This window comes from Phoenix dactylifera, chromosome 7, assembly GCF_051530095.1.
Source record: "Phoenix dactylifera cultivar Ajwa chromosome 7, Ajwa_hap1_PhDact_Kaust_v1.1, whole genome shotgun sequence".
NCBI lineage: Eukaryota > Viridiplantae > Streptophyta > Magnoliopsida > Arecales > Arecaceae > Phoenix > Phoenix dactylifera.
In genome coordinates, this window is record NC_143196.1 from 25,141,548 (window position 1) to 25,157,919 (window position 16,372).

The 16,372-nt window shown below is 38.8% G+C and overlaps 2 protein-coding genes and 1 pseudogene across 3 annotated transcripts; 1 reads left to right on the plus strand and 2 right to left on the minus strand.

Annotated features, from left to right (window-relative positions):
* Positions 1–1,153: 1,153 nt before the first annotated feature.
* On the minus strand, positions 1,154–11,533 carry LOC120104979 (Tetratricopeptide repeat (TPR)-like superfamily protein). The gene is made up of 2 exons (XM_039117003.3): positions 11,131–11,533; positions 1,154–3,941 (listed from the first exon to the last, which is right to left on the minus strand). The coding sequence occupies exons 1-2, from the start codon at positions 11,518–11,520 to the stop codon at positions 2,667–2,669; spliced, it is 1,665 nt and encodes a 554-aa protein (XP_038972931.2). The 5' UTR covers positions 11,521–11,533; the 3' UTR covers positions 1,154–2,666.
* LOC103719091 (glutathione transferase GST 23-like) lies at positions 1,565–2,557 on the plus strand. The gene is made up of 2 exons (XM_008808167.6): positions 1,565–1,882; positions 1,981–2,557. The coding sequence occupies exons 1-2, from the start codon at positions 1,565–1,567 to the stop codon at positions 2,338–2,340; spliced, it is 678 nt and encodes a 225-aa protein (XP_008806389.3). The 3' UTR covers positions 2,341–2,557.
* LOC113463531 (pentatricopeptide repeat-containing protein At5g09450, mitochondrial pseudogene) lies at positions 4,026–11,132 on the minus strand (annotated as a pseudogene). The gene has a single exon (XR_016395972.1). The product of XR_016395972.1 is annotated as a pentatricopeptide repeat-containing protein At5g09450, mitochondrial pseudogene (transcript).
* Positions 11,534–16,372: the final 4,839 nt, after the last annotated feature.

Consider the following 16,372-nt stretch of genomic DNA (forward strand, 5'->3'; position numbering starts at 1 on the left):
ATTCATATACATACTTGTATTAAACGGATACAAGTTAAATACAAAAAATATGGATATAAATATAGATATAAATCAGATAATTAAATTTTATGACTACGTAATCAAATATATTACTAAGTGAATAATAAATTAAGTGAATAGTATGTCAGTGTAGTCATTTATTTTTTTAAAAAATTAATAAGTGCTATATAAAATTAAATATAATTATAAATAAAATCAGATATTAGAATATGGATTGCATAATATCTGTCCATATCTATATTTATTTTTTGGATTTTTTGCATGGATATCGTTCTAAATATCAAATTTTGCATGAATATTCTTCCAAAATTAATATTTACATGTATACCCTCGTAAAATTTTATTATTGTACAAATGCCCGTAATATAACAGTAGTTCTAACGGTGTTAAGAAAAATCATATTTATATTAATTAAAAATAAAATAAAATTTTAAAATTATGCTATTGTCCTAGTTTTCTTTTCCTATTGAGATCACGGTCTATTTACATGTCTCTCCATTAAGAATATTTTAGTCATTTTAATTTGAAACCGTTAATTTTTTAACGTCGTTGATAGCATAGGTACATCCGTACATATGCAAAAACAAAAATAAAAAAAGGGTAGAATGGTAAAACAAGTGTTTTACGAGTATGTATATGCAAATATCAATTTGGGAAGGATATTCATACAAAATCCGATATTTAGAAAAGTATTTATGCAAAATATTCTTATTTTTTTAATCGATATGAATACGAATACAAATATTAGTAAGATACTCAAATTTTTATTTATATTTGGATAATTTCAAATACAAAAATGGATTCACATGAATATTATAAAATCCACTTCCGCCCCTCTCCAGTGCCTGCAAAAACGGCCAAGATTGGCCATAGAACAAATATTCAGCCCAGTATACAAGACGTCAGCTGTCTATTCATGGGCATCAACCCGTTTTGACTTGCCAGAAGGGACTCAGAACCTTCCTATTTTTTTTGGTGGGCCGCCTAACTCTGACCCTCAACTGTTATCCATCCAAAAAACATCAACAGAAATCTCCAATCATCCCGTCATAACCATATTTATTTATTTTTAATAGATATAAATACGAATACAAATATTAATTAAATACTTAAATTTTAATATATATTTAAATAATTTTAAATACGAAAACGAATTCATATGAATATTATAAAATCCACTTCCACCCCTATTCAGTGCCAGCAAAAATAGCCATGATTGGCCACAAAAAAAATATTCGGCTCCGTATACAAGACGTCACCTGTCTATTCATGGGTATCAACCCGTTTTGACTTGCGAGAAGGGACTCAGAACCTTCCAGTTTTTTTTTTGGTGTGCCGCCAACTCTGACCCCCAACTCTTATCCTTCCAAGAAACTTCAACTGAAATCTCTCATATGGACATTCTTGTGACATCATCAGAACAAGTCAATCCTATCCTCTTCCGTAATATTAATAGCCATCGAACTCTGGAATCCACAACAAACACATTCAGCTATTAGTGGATTACCAGTTGCATCTGTGATCCAGTAAGATAGGAGAAACCATGGGAGAAGAGGGAGTGAAGCTTTATGGGAATATCCTGAGTTCCTTCGTCCTTCGGGTGGAATGGGCTCTCCAGCTGAAAGGCATCAAATATGAGTATGTGAATGAGGACTTGCTCAACAAGAGCCCCCAGCTCCTTCAGTACAACCCAGTCCACAAGATGGTCCCTGTGCTCGTCCACAACGGTAAGCCAACTGCTGAGTCCGTTGTGATCGTTGAATACATAGATGAGGCATGGAGTGACCTCTACCCTCTCTTGCCATCAAATCCTTATCAGAAGGCCAACACTCGTTTCTGGGCTAAATTTGTTGAAGAAAAGGTTGCATAATCGTACATTAGTTTACTCACCTTTTGATCATGTTGCAATGAAACAAATCCTGAAATTCTGAATCACTTAAACTTATTTTTTGATTACAGTGCTTGCATGGCAGTTTTGATGTCTTCTCCAAGGTGGGGGAGGAGCAGCTGAGGGGAGTGAAGGAGATGCAGGAGAGCCTTAAAACTCTGGAGGGACATCTTGAGGGAAAGAAGTTTTTTGGAGGTGAAACAATAGGGTTTGTAGACATCATTGCAGGTTGGATGGCAACTTTGCTTGGAATCATTGAAGAGATCATTGGGATCAAGATCATCAATGAACAGGACCTGCCTCTGATCAGTGCCTGGATCAAACACTTCTTGGATCACAACCTGGTGAAAGAAACCATGCCCCCTCAAGAAAAAGTCATGGCACATATGAGAGCCATCCGAGAGAATGTGTTATCCACTATGTCTGCTTAGACAGATGAACTCTTCCAATATGCTGGGCAATTTATACATAAAAATTCTCCTCCAGATTAATCTACATAATATTTGATGCTGAACAACTCCTTGTAGTTGCCGTTGAATAATTTCCTCCACATCCATAAGCTTTATCCTAATGTGAATAGCTGTAGGTTTTCCAAAATAATATGAGACCTGGCTTCTTGCTTCCAGAAAAGCAGATATTTGGTAAACCTGCAGCATGGAGAATACAGTAAAACTAATTTGCAGAACATTCGCCAATCTCGGAAATGTATCATGGAGTGTGTAGCCAGCTCAACTCCAAATAAGATCATCAATCTGTCTCACCATAAATAAAAATCATTATAAGCACTGATATTATCAAGTTTGCTGACACGTTGAATAAGCTCCTCAGCCTCTGCATCCAAGCTAATTCCGTCTCTTGCCATTTTCTCTAGCATATTGGGAGCAGCTCTTTTAGCATTTATGCATGCTCTCAGATAAGACTTGTATATTGGCAAACTCATGAGTCGTAAATGGCGAAGAACTTTCACATACCTCTCTGTTTCCTGAATATTTCCCTGCTCCTCAAAATATTTGGCGATGGCCACCACAATATCAGAACGGGGTCTCCAATTGCAAGCTTTCAACATGGAGAAGCCTTTCTTCATGGCTTCCACAGCTTTATCCATCTGATTGCATTTCACCCAACCCTCCATCAGAATCTCCCATGTTTTGTAGTTTGGGCAGGCACCTTCCTCCAAGGTATAGAGATGCAATGCCTCAGCCCTGTCCATCCATCCATTTCTCATGTAAGCACCTAGAAGGACATTGGAGACCCGAACATCATACTTCCTGCACTCCATTTCCCATGTCTTGAAGACCTTCTCAGCCTCTTGAATGTCACCAACTTTGATCAAACATAACATTACAGACATGTAATTTGCACAAGAAATCCTCCCTGGTACTCTTTTACTGGATTCCCAGAGCCTCAGAATTCCATCCCTGTCTTTCAGAGCAGCATAATTTGTCATCAGAAAAGAATAGCCAAGACGCTTCCTCACAGAGAGCCTCTCCTCTGCTGTTCTAAGAGCAGCGAATGCCTTGTCAAGGAGACCAGACTTTGTGTAGATATTGGCTAAGGTTGAGTATGTGCTCCAACCCACCTCAACATTCTTGTCATTCATCATCTCCTCATGCACCATCTCCACTACAGCAACACCAGACAGCTCACCAGAGGCATTCAACCATAGGTTGTATGAAAGAACATTACGAGGGATCTTGCAGCGTTTCATGTGCTGGATCACAGCAAGGACCTTTTTATATTGACCTGTGGCCATGTACAGCTTCATCATCTCATTGAAAGGGTGAGGATCCACAACGAGCCCCAAATTCAGCAGCATTGACATGAGAGCCTCAGCTTTCTCTAAGTTCCTTTCCTTCACATAATGATGAAGAAGAGGGAAGGATGCAACCCTCCTTGAAGCACTGTCTGATAATTTCTCGAAGTATAGCTCAGCCTCAGCTATACTATGGACTTTGGTAATCATCTCCAGTCTGGCAGCATGATCAGCTGAGGATGGTTGGAAATTATCCCAAGAGTCCATCCATGTTAAAATCTGCATGATGATCATATACATGTTTAGGCTGTGCAGCCATCCTGCGTCGCTTCAATTCCAAACTGTGAAAAATGGAAACAAAAACCATTGCATTGAAGAAAGCATTGGATTTTAAATACAGGGACCATTCTGCTAAAACCATACGCAAGAAAAAAATTGCAGGCTACTGATGAACAGAGCTGTAATAAATTTGCTAAGTAGAAAAGTAGGACTTAAACAAGCAAGTTTGCTTAATGAAGAGGCAAAGTTTCTTGCATTTATATTCAAAAAACAAAAGATATAAATTATAGCACATTTTTTAATAACATTTGAGGAAAACAAAAGCATTAATAATCTGGCAGACAATTGCAACTAAGATGCTAGAGATGCACATTTATTGATAATATACAAAACAGTCAGAAGGAACATATAAAATAGAAGATTTGGTAAATTTACTTCGAAGCAGGAGTTGAAATCTAAAGTTTGAGCTATAATTGTTACTTAAGGGAATATAAAATCAATGATAAGTAATATTTTTCATTTGTTTCTTCCCCACATAAAATTTCTCTGGTGAGAACCAAAAACACCCTAAGTTGTGAGTTCACAGTTTTTCTGCCGCATTAGTCCAGGACTTTAGAGTTTCTCCACTCGTCAATAACCTCTCCAGCTTCCTTCAACTGCCCAAGCACGAGGTGGGAAGAAAGAACACAGGCGTAATTTCTGCTAGGCATTTTCTGCGAACTCAGTTGCAAAGATTTCCATATTTCATTTATTCTTTTTGTATTCCCTAGGTTAGCATGTAGAATGATGAGGAAACCATAAGTTGTCCTTTCTATTTGGCTAATCTTTGCATCCTCAAAAAGAGAAATCTGAATTCACGAGATGACCAGCGGCAACATAGATATATATAGGTTATCCAGCCTCTCTCAGAGTTTGAATCATGGGCCATTTCATCAAGAATCCTTCTTGCACCAATAATATCCATGGTTGCAGCAGATGCACTTATCCATAGATTATATGTGAAGAGATCTGGTGAAACTTTTCGCCTTTTCAGTTCTTCAACAACTATGGAAACCTTATCCAGCTGTCCAACTAACATATACTAGGTCATCATTTCATTATAGGTCAAAGCACTTGCAGAGTGTCAGTTTTGCCGCAGCATATGAATGAAGGAGGGCAGTATATGCTTCACAGGTTTTTGCAGTTGATGGAAGCCCTTCAAAAAAATCTTCAGCAGTGTTAACACCAAAAACTATAGTTATTAAGTCAGGGCGCATTGCATAGTTGCTACCTGATAACTCTGATTCTTGATGAGTTTTCATCCACTCTGATATACTCAAACTTGTACATTTTCAAGCTGAAATAATTGCAGCATGCTTTCTCTAAGCATGCAAAAAAAGGACACAAAACGTACTTTGCATCATTATCTGGATCATGCTTATTGCTCAAGAAATGTCAATCAAGTACACTGGATAACTAGATACTACAAATGAAAAAACGAGAAAGATAAGATCAGGCAATTAATGACACAACTGCTTTAACTAAACAGCAATTTATTTTACAGCACATTGGCTTACTGACTGTAATCCAGGGATGGTAGTTTAATTGTTAGCATTTTCTTTGGCCAGTGGAGAGTAAGAGAAGAATGACGTATTCTTTCACCAAAATATCTATAGCAGATGTCAAACATGGTGGTTGGAGCAAAAATTTGATGATGAGGTTTACTAGCAGTTTCTCAAGTTTCTTAAGGGCAGCTGATGCTGAAGGCCGTCCATCTTTAGCCAAACAGTTCTTTGACATAATCAAAGACAGGCTTGGAAAGGTCAAATACAGACCATACAAGAAAAGAACAAATGAAAAGAATCAAAGTCTACTTTCATGACTTTATCTTAGATAGGCAAGAAGAAATTCCTAGCAGATCTTGAGTTCGTACAAGGTAGCTTTGGTGGTTATTAGACAAAGCATCTCTGCCAACCAAGAACTTTTTCTTTCAAATTTCAAAGGGACGAAAATTGTAGATGGCCTATTTCAATGGAGGAAAATAATTCATGTAGCCAATCCCAACTAGTTTGGGATTAAGGCTTAGTTGAGTTGAGCTGAGCTGAGCTCAGTTATATTTGATGTCAAGGTCCGCCAAACCGATATCGAAACCCATGCCGATCGGCTACCGGTTCGGTACGGTACCAGTTCAGTACGGGATGAACCAGACGGTTCACCCCAGTTCAATATACCATGATTCAAGCCTTTAAAGCAGTTCGCACTGGTTCCCCTCTGAACAGCTAGGTTTGGGACAGTTCAAAACAGTTCAGAGTGGTTTGGGGAGGATTTTAAAATTTAGAGCCGAACCGCAACCCGATTCTCCACCGGTTTGATTTGGTGTAAGGTGAACCAGGTGGTTCCGCATACCTTGTTTGATGTATTGGATATATTGGCATAGGAGATGGGAGAAATAAAGAGATCATATGCAAAGTCAAGATCGGAACAACTTCCGATAAGATAGAACATTTTCTTTCTTCTGTTACACAAGGAGAATGGAGATGGTTTTCTTAAACAACATTGGCAGTAATTCTTATAGCCCTATGCTTTTTTTAATTAAGCTAAATATAATTTAACCATAATTTCTTACAACTTGACTACGAAGAATTCCAGTATAGGTCAAATAATTGATTACATGAATTAACGAAAATATTTCTCTTCATTTATTTTGTGGAAGATTCCACTGTAAGCATTGCTTCCCATATCTCCCTTTTGTCTATGTCATTCTTTTCACACTACTTATAAAATCGCGACACTTAAATTTTTCTCTGCTTATTGCTGGTCAACTTAAGCTCATGCAATTAAGGAGCAAACCCTGAGGTTCCCTAAACTCACAATGAATGTAGACAAAGAGAGGAGGAAAAATAATTTGGTATAAGAAACTATGTTCCTCTCAATACAACAAATATATACTAGCAAGCAAATTGAAACACAAATAGAGTATGATAAAACCATGAGTGGGAGATTTCAAAAGATTTAAAATAGAAAATACAGAGCAAAATATCCTATCAATATGATGTGACTGCCAAAAAAGACATGGCTCATTACCATATGCAGTTGAAACAATCCAAGATAGAGCACTCTAGTGAAAAAGGTGAGCAGTCCATGCTTTAGAAGAGCATACTCATCGCAACTTCTCCTTCCTTATCGTTGTATTGAGATGTGAATAGGACAGCAACCAAGTTGAGAATATATTAAAGTAATGCCATATCACAGATCCAATCTTATGTTTGAAAATCCAATTAAAGACGCTCCTTGAGTAATCTTTTGATTATAAAAAGACCAAAGAATTATTCCCCAAAGATCTTCATTTCAAACTAATTAAACCATATATCTAGTTCAATTCGTTCATTCAAACTCGGCAAATGAGAAACATATCTATAGTTGCTTGATTTTTTTTAATTCACTCCACAGTGAGGATTTTAAAATCAAGCTACAGTGCTATATTAGTCACAGGCCAGACTGTTATCTACCTCAGTACAGTGCAGCAAGAGGCCGATAAGGGCCAGTATAAGGCTGCCTTAGATGAGTAAAAGGGAAAGGGAAAAAAAGGTGTATTGATCAGCACAAGGTGAGCACATGAAGATGTGGGGCAGTTTGGGGTGGTACAGGGTTCGTACAGGGTCAGGGGCATTTTGATGGTACTGGTACCATGTAACATACGGGTCGATTGAGGCTCAGTGTCAGTGGCATTCCAATCCTTCCTCCCCAATGTCAACTATGCAAGAATTATCATATTAACAACCATTATAGACAAGTTGGCTACAAGCTTTCATGTATCTGGAATTACATGTTGCAGTATTTTCAGCAACTGCAGCTGTATGCAGCTGTTTGGCTGCATATGTAATTTGTTTATGTAACTTAATTTCAAGTGTTTGTTTGGTTGTCGCTGGCTCATAAAAACACCTATATGATGTAACACAGAGGTCATTATTGGAGTCTTTGTCATTGCAACTTGCCCTTCAGCCAAAATGGCCCATAGAACTAGTCAAAAGTTTTTCAAAAAGTTCAGTTACTTGATTAAGTTCAATTACTTGATTACCACCAGATCACATCAACCCAAACAAATGAAGTGGTCCACTTATAGTAAGGGGTGAAACTGCATGCCCTGTTACATGCACCCAAAGAGGCACTGAAATTGAACATAAGAGAAATTAAACAAAGAGGTCTTTATTTTTCAAGAAAGGAATGATTGCATTAGTTGTTAATTTGACAAATTGAAGGCACAAACATCCAAGGAGAAAAACATATACTATCAACACTTACCTAAGTTTCAATTTTCCCAGATACAAGAGTGACGGGAAGAAAAAACCAATTGACAGGATTAGTTTAGTTCAATTGAACTTTCAGATGATGATTAAAAAATATAAAGATATATTTTAGGTGTCAAGTTTATAAAATTTGGAGAACATAACAAGGTTACACCTAATACACCTTGCTACTGATCCAGCTACCACAAAAGCCTGGTTTTCAAAGGTGTTTCCTTACAATCACATCCACATCTTCAATCTTCCTTTGAATGAGAATAAAGTTATTATTATTGGATCACACAGAAAGTAGCGCAAATGAATTTTACATATGGCATCTTTAAAATAGTCCGTAAAACTATGAAGTCATTATAGTCCTCACTTCACTTACGAGAAAAGAATAGAAGATTCAGCTTATATGTAGTATCATTTTTTGCATATTTTTGTTACAACTAATTCAGTATAATTTGCCATTCCAACTAGAAAAATGAAAATAACTATCTAGTGCCTACATTAATTTTTACGGACACCAAATCAATGCAACAATTCGATATTAGATACCATTCATTAAGTCCTCTAAGAAACATCCTTTTCCGACTACACATGAACAATTAAAGCATTGCCATTTGAATCCTTTGTCTTCGATCTCAATTCGCTTTGTCTTTGACTACCTAATCACTGTGGGTGTTTTCATGGATCTTCATCAGTTAATGATGTGGATAACTTCATAATCTTTGATACCTCTTCCAATCAGCATTGCATCCCCAAGTTTTTGATTTCATACTATCGCCCATATAGGCATTTCATAAACTGCTAATATCAGCAATCTAGACAATCAATAAGTTGTTGAAACCACTGTGTAATGTATTCCAGCTATATATTTACCGTCACACTAAAAGCCTCAATGTACATATATTACAAATTCATGTTTGATCTTCTGATAGCTTCTTATCTTATTTTACAATCTAGTAAAAGTTCATATAAATTTGAAGATGCTCTTCCTTGGATCTCGTTTTTAATGCCCAGCCAAGAAATCAGCTAAAATCCTTTCCCTTGTCATCTCATCTAAATATTCTACCTATCAACAAGCCCAACATCTCATTTGCATGTCATCAAAAGAAATATCCATATAGCTGACCCTTTTGCTGGGCTGGATGTAAACCATATGGCTCCCTTAAACTTTTAACTAATTTTAGGATTTCATGGATCCTATTATCCCTCCCTGTATCATGATACTAGCAAAAGGAAACACATTTCCTGATCAAATTAATAACCAGGATGCCTTAATATGAGAGAAATTCTCATTGTGCCCAACATAATCCAAATCAAACCCTATTTCTACCGTGTAGCTTTGCTTGCAAACATCCCATGCAATAACAAATGGAGTGGAAAACATCACACTCCCCAATCAGCAAACAGCTAGAATCCCTCAACACAAGACAAATCCTTTGCTTTTAGCAACAAAACCTAGTTGATACAATCACATATCATTATGTTAGGACAGAGGCTTACAACATCAAAAGCAGGGAAAGAAATTGGCATGTTCCCTTAGGCCTGAAATACAATATACTACTTTATCTCATTGATAAATATATTTAACCACCTAATGTCAAGGCATCAGTTCTTACAATACCATGACATATGATACATGTCTTTCTTGGCCTCATCAGTATGCTACATACCCTCCTTATCTTAGATGTGAGTACTGACCTAGTAGTGGACATTATCATTCCATAGTGTAGCACATCAAACAATATACCGTACTCCACAATTTTATATAGCAAATTGGCAATAGAGCTCATGTCCATTCACATCATGTTTGAGTTTTTGAAATGTATATTCTATAAAATTTGCTTTCCTAAAGAGTGACATCAATGTTAGATGTGGTTAGTAATTAGTGTTCCATAGTAATGCAATTCTCTTGGTGATATTTATTGGAAATAACAATGCAAAAAAGAATGGTCCATAATGGGAATAAATCTTCAAAGATTATCTATCCACCAAGAAGATATAAGAAATTATCTATATTGGAAAAAAAATGAAGTTCCACTACCATTGTATCTTCTATGCTTTTGGTATATACAACAACAGAGTTGACTATGTTTTATCACATGTGAGTAATGTTAGCATCATACAGGTAAATTCTAATGGCACAAGCATTATCACTCTTTATCCTCTTAAACAACCTTAATCTGTTCAAACTGTCTTGCAAGCCACAGAATTAAGGCATACTCTCCTGGCCATATCTTTTAGCAAATCCAAAGCCAAAGTTCCCAGCACATCAGCAAAGACCCTGTCAATGTGAATAGTTTACCACCTGTTAACTTTGCACAAGTTCACAGATTTAGTGATGAATCGAGAGTCAAGGACCATGTGTGCCACCATGTTAGCATCTAAATTTTTGGTTTCATAAAATTGTTAAATCAAGCAACTTCAACACTTATCGGCAAGACGTTCTCGAGCTAGCAAACAAAGAGATATGAAAATGATATAAAATAGCCATTAAAGCACCCTCTAGGCTCACCGCATGCTCTCCAACTCTTCTTTATACCACATCTCTTTACAATAGTTTTCATGCTATTGTCCAGATGAATCCATGTAATTTTCACTCAAGAACACAACTTTGCTTGTAATAAGTATCAGATACACTTGGCCACACATAATCTGCTTGAAAATCAGTAGCACTCTCAATGGCAAGAAGTCCAGAGACCGGCAGCACTGAATGATCGAAAAGCCACAAATTTCATAACAACTGCTCCGAGTGTTTTGTTTTCTTGTTCCGAGGATTCCCTTTTTCTTTATTTTTATCTTTCATTTCAATCGAAGCGGCCAACTCTTTAATGCATATATAAACTCAAAAATTCAAACTCCAAACACAAACTGGAGAAATAGGAGTCGACAGAAGAGAAACGAGGGCAAGTACCAACCTCGAGGGCATGCTTATAGCGCTGCGATCGCTTCAAGTCCTTGGCGATCTGGCGGAGGTCCGAGGCCGTGACCTTCCTCCCTTCGCCGACCCACTTATCGAGGGCGGCCGTCGCGCTCCGCTTGGGGAACCGGAGCCGAAAGAGGCGGCTCCTCAGATCGTCCAGCCGCGCAGCGCGCTCCTCCTCGACGGCGACGGCTTCGCCCCTCGAGTGGCCGGAGGAGAAGGGCCTAAGGCTTTCGAAACGAGCGAAGGGCACGGCCCTGAGGTATGGAGCCATGGGATTTCCATCGCGGGCTCGCCTGAGAAGGGCGGCCCAGAGAGAGCCCGTCGCCATTTCAGATCTTAGAGGAGCGAAGTGGATGAGGAAGGGCGGAGCGCTTCTTACCATGGCAAGGGGTATCGGTCTAATAAGTTAACCGGATTCCTAAACCCAAGATTTCATCTGGACCGGTGTATCAAGTTCGCAGAAATACGCCACACCAACATTAACTTTTTTTTTATTATTATTTTTTGCGCATTGGCAGCTCACTACATTCAGTCATGAGTACGCTCAGAATAATCACAGTACAAAATACGCTCTAGTGCCACCGGCATGTGCTCCAAGACTTTCCATAAGATAGCCCCAGAGTGGTATGCTGCAAAAGATGCGACCCAATACACCGCATTGTTCGCCTTCCGAAAGGCATGTGTGACGCAGAAGAGTGGTATATCCTCTTAGATACCATCGTCAAAATTTATCTTGAGCGTAGCTTTGGTATTATATGATTAGTGATCTTAGATTTCCATAGAATATCAAACAGAATACTTATAAATATTTGGGGATCTTTATTCATTGCAATATAGTATACAAAACGTGGTGATATTAAATCATCCGAGATTAGATCATCTCAGGATAAGAATCATCGGTGATCTAAGATCATCTTGATGATCTCATTTGGATCACCAAATGCCGCCAAAAGAGATAAAGAGTAACAAAAACTATACTAAAGTTAAATTAAAAACATATTTATCAAAATTAATGCAAATAATTATGAATAAAATATGCATCATTTTACCTAAGTAATAAAAGAATGAAAGAGAACATTTGCATCCCTTAGACGAACAATTGTTGATGAGTTTTAAGTCTCACATGATTAATGAGTTTGGGATGACAAATGTAACTTTCATTATTATTTTTTTTTGTTCGCAGTGAGACAATGTGACAATGAAATTTTTATTTATCAGAAAAGTATATAATCAATTTCCTTGACAGGTTTAGAATGAAGAAGTGAAATCTGGTGCAGAATCCAATAGGTACAAATATAAAGTTTTCTTTAAACGGTTGCGAAGAGAAGGCAGATGCCAAAAGTTACAAAGTTTGATTAGATATTTGCTTTATAATAACAAATACAAACCTAGACATTGTACAGGCTCCATGTTTATTGTTTATATTTATGTAGAGTCCAAGTAAAATTGTCTAGATATTGGCAACGAGAATCTTAAGATATTTGAAAGGGACAAGTGACAATGGTTTATTATGGTATACTAACACTAACTATTTTTGATTTTTTGGTTATTCTGATAGTGATTAAGCAGGTTCAACAGATGATCGAAAGAACACCCCTAGGTTCGTATTCACCATCGGTGCAAGGACTCTTTGATGGTCCTCGAAGAAGCAGCACTCGACCATACCATCATGTTCAAAAGCTAAATGCATATGGTTGTGGCATGCATTAATTGATTAGAAATATGAACAAACAAAGGTGACGGCCCAAATAATACTTTCCGGCTAACTTTTTTGGATGAGATTCTGAATTATTACAAATAGTATCAAATCGTACGGGCGTATGTTTAGTCCCACGTTGGTTATTCGTTGGATAGATCTTGGATGCTTATACAGGATCAAGAAATCCAAATAATACTTTCCGACTAGTCATTTTAGATGAGATCTTGGGTTGTTATATATTGCAATTATAAAGAATCCAATACGTTATAATCTTTAATGGTCTGTACTTATCTTGAGAGCTCGTATGAGAGCTTAGATATATAGCAGATAGTTTTGATTGCAGATAATAAATCAATTAACCAGCCTGCTAGTTGATCCCCACAGGGTTTAGGTCTCTTGTGCTGTATAAATAAATAAATAAATTAGCTAACGGTCGAGTTTTGAGATCCGTGGGGAATCAGCTCTATGAAAACCCCTGCCAATAAAATTTATACCACCTCATGTGCACAACTCGCAGAGTCTTTCATTAATGACGTGATATTTGGAAGAAAAATTATGTTGTTTTGGATGCATGGAGGATCTTGTATATGAGCCACACCCTTTTGGATGAGAGATTCCTTGAAGATATTTGCTTCCACAATGCCCCTCGGTTCAGGAGGATCTCCAAATCGATGTGATCTATTTTGGCCATTATAAACAGGATCCTCCAGCTAAACTTTCGAAGGCTATAACTTGATCTTTCTTTTAAATCGAAAAGTTTTTTAAGACCTACAACATGAAGCTACGCCCTTGAGGGGGCGGCATCCCTTGTGATTGAATCCAAATTTCATCATTTGGGGCTTGAAACGAGCCAGTCAAACCAAAAATTTTCTTTTCGGATAAAATTTTGACTGGTATAGCTCTCTACTTAAGAAGAATTAGGTAGAGAAAAAAAAAAATTGATGAAGTCAAGATCTACTTCCTCAAGAATTTTAGCTTTTTCTACAAGATTTCTACTAATGATGCCTATTTTAGAAAAGAGAGTCTTACTAAAATTAGAAAAAGGAATCCGACCCAAATTATGTAAAGACGGGCCTTATGATTATAAATAAAGGCTATGTACTCATATGTTTAATTATCAATGAAAGCAAAAGGGACTCAAGTCTTACTTTCGCAATTCTTCTGTTTGTCTTTTGAGATATTAGAGTTAAACAGATTGAAGAAAGTCTTTCTTTTTCTGGATGGATCATGCCTTCAGCTAGGGCTATTAACGAGCCGAGCCGAGCCCGAGCCTCCGCAGGCTCGGCTCGGCTCGTTTCACCAACTTCCCGGCTCGGGCTCGGGCTCGGACTCGGTACCGAGCCCAGGATTGGGCTCGGGCTCGGGCTCGGGCTCGGGCGGCATAGCTCGGGCTCGGGCTCGTGAAGCTCGTTTGCCCGAGCCCGAGCCCGAGCCCGAGCCCGCCCCATCCCCAGCCCCATCCGGCCATCCCCGTCCCTGTCTCCGTCGACCGTCGGAGAGAAGAACGAGCAGCCGCCAGCCGAGCTCAGTTCCGGCGGTTCGTCGGAGATGAATGAAGGAAGGAAAGAGAAGAAGAAGAGAAGAAGGATAGAAAGAAATTAAAAAAAAGGAGAAGAATGACTCACCTTCTTCTTCTGAGACGAACGAAGGGCGGCGGAGGGAGCTCGGATCTGGAGAGCTCGCGGTCGTTAACAGCCCTAACGACCGGTGCCTTCTTCTGAGACGAACGAAGGGCGGTGGAGGGAGCTCGGATCTGGAGAGAGGGAGAGGGAGAGACGAACGAAGGCGACTCAGAAGAAAGAAATAAAAAAAGAGAAGACGCACCTCGTCGGCCGGTGCCTTCTTCTGAGACGAACGAAGGGCGGCGGAGGGAGCTCGGATCTGGAGAGCTCGCGGTCGTTAACAGCCCTAACGACCGGTGCCTTCTTCTTCTGAGACGAACGAAGGGCGGCGGAGGGAGCTCGGATCTGGAGAGCTCGCGAAAGCGACGATCGCCGGTGGAGGAGTCGGCAAAGAGGGGAAAAGAGAGAGGGGAGAAACGGAACCGAGCTCGGCATCGGCGGCGGAGGGAGGCAGCGAGTCATCGGCGGCGGAGGAGAAAGGCGAGAGGGGAGGGGAGGGACACCCGGAGGGGAGGAGGGGAGGGATACCCGGAAGAGGGGAGGGGAGGGCACCGGAAGCTTCTGGAGAAACCCAGAAGAAAGGAGAAGAAAAAAAGAAAAAAAAAAGAGGAGGTGGTCAGCCAGTCAGGTGGGAGGGAAGGATTAACGGATTGGGTTTGGATTAACGGGCTAAGTCCCAACCCAAACCAATCCAATTCGATTTTGGAGCTCTCTTTTGGGCTCGTTTGGGCTCGCGAGCTGCTCGGGCTCGAGCTCGGGCTCGGGCTCAGATTTAAACGGGCCTCATTTTGGGCTCGGGCTCGGGCTCGTTTGACTAACGAGCCGAGCTCGAGCCGGGCTTTTACCGAGCCGGGCCCGAGCCGAGCCCGAGCAGCTCGGCCCGTTTGACAGCCCTACCTTCAGCTCTATTATGTTCTTTTTTATATATTTTTTTGCTGTTTTGTTCTCTCGGAGAGGTTCTTACCTCTGTTTTGTCTTCTTTTGTATTATCTCTTTCTTTTGTTTTAACCCTTTTAACTTTTCTCTGAAAACAAAATACCTAACAAGACTTGGTCTGGTTAGTGATGTGTAATTTTATTAGTGCTCCTTTGGCGTGGAATTTCTGAAAGAGAGAGAGGCTTCAATAGCTCAGTTTCTTAGTAATGCAATAGTCACATCTGTTTCTTCGACACAGTCGCTAATGATGATGCAATACAAGTTGCTAATGGTTAATGCAAGAGATAGCAAAAATGCTGGTGAAACTAATTTAAGGCCACATAGCAAATAATAAGACCACATCTTCATCTCCTATTTTTGACTTTTGGTGGTGCACTCCTGACGAAAAAGATGGTGGTGAAACATCAGCTATTACAAAATAGAGAAGCACCATGTAAAGGGCTGTCATTAATTATGAACCATGCATAGAAGCTCCATTCAGACCAATTACCTAAGGCATGGCTCCAAAGTACACTCATGAGGCTCGTTAGCTAAGTGCAATACTTGCACCAAGCTCAATGGATCATTTGATAGATAAGGTATTCAGTTGATTTTTGTGAAACCAAACTAAACCTTAATTATAGTTGGATTTAGCTACACTCAAGTGGACTACATACAGATCTCATGGATCTATATTAGATAATGGGAGTCTACATCAATGATTCGAATAATTAGATATGCTCTAAACTGCTTATATCAAAAATTATAGAATTTCGAGATCCTTAGCCTACGCTTCGAGTGATAATATATATATATATATATATATAATTTAATGTTATTTGGATTATCTATTTTTTTGACTATTCAATGCATACATTATGTTTCTCTAAATCACATAATTTTTGGTATATAAACAACCTAAAGATAGTAGATTATATCCAACAGCTCAAATCATCGGTGTGGAACTCCCATCATCCAATCTAGACCTAATTGAATCT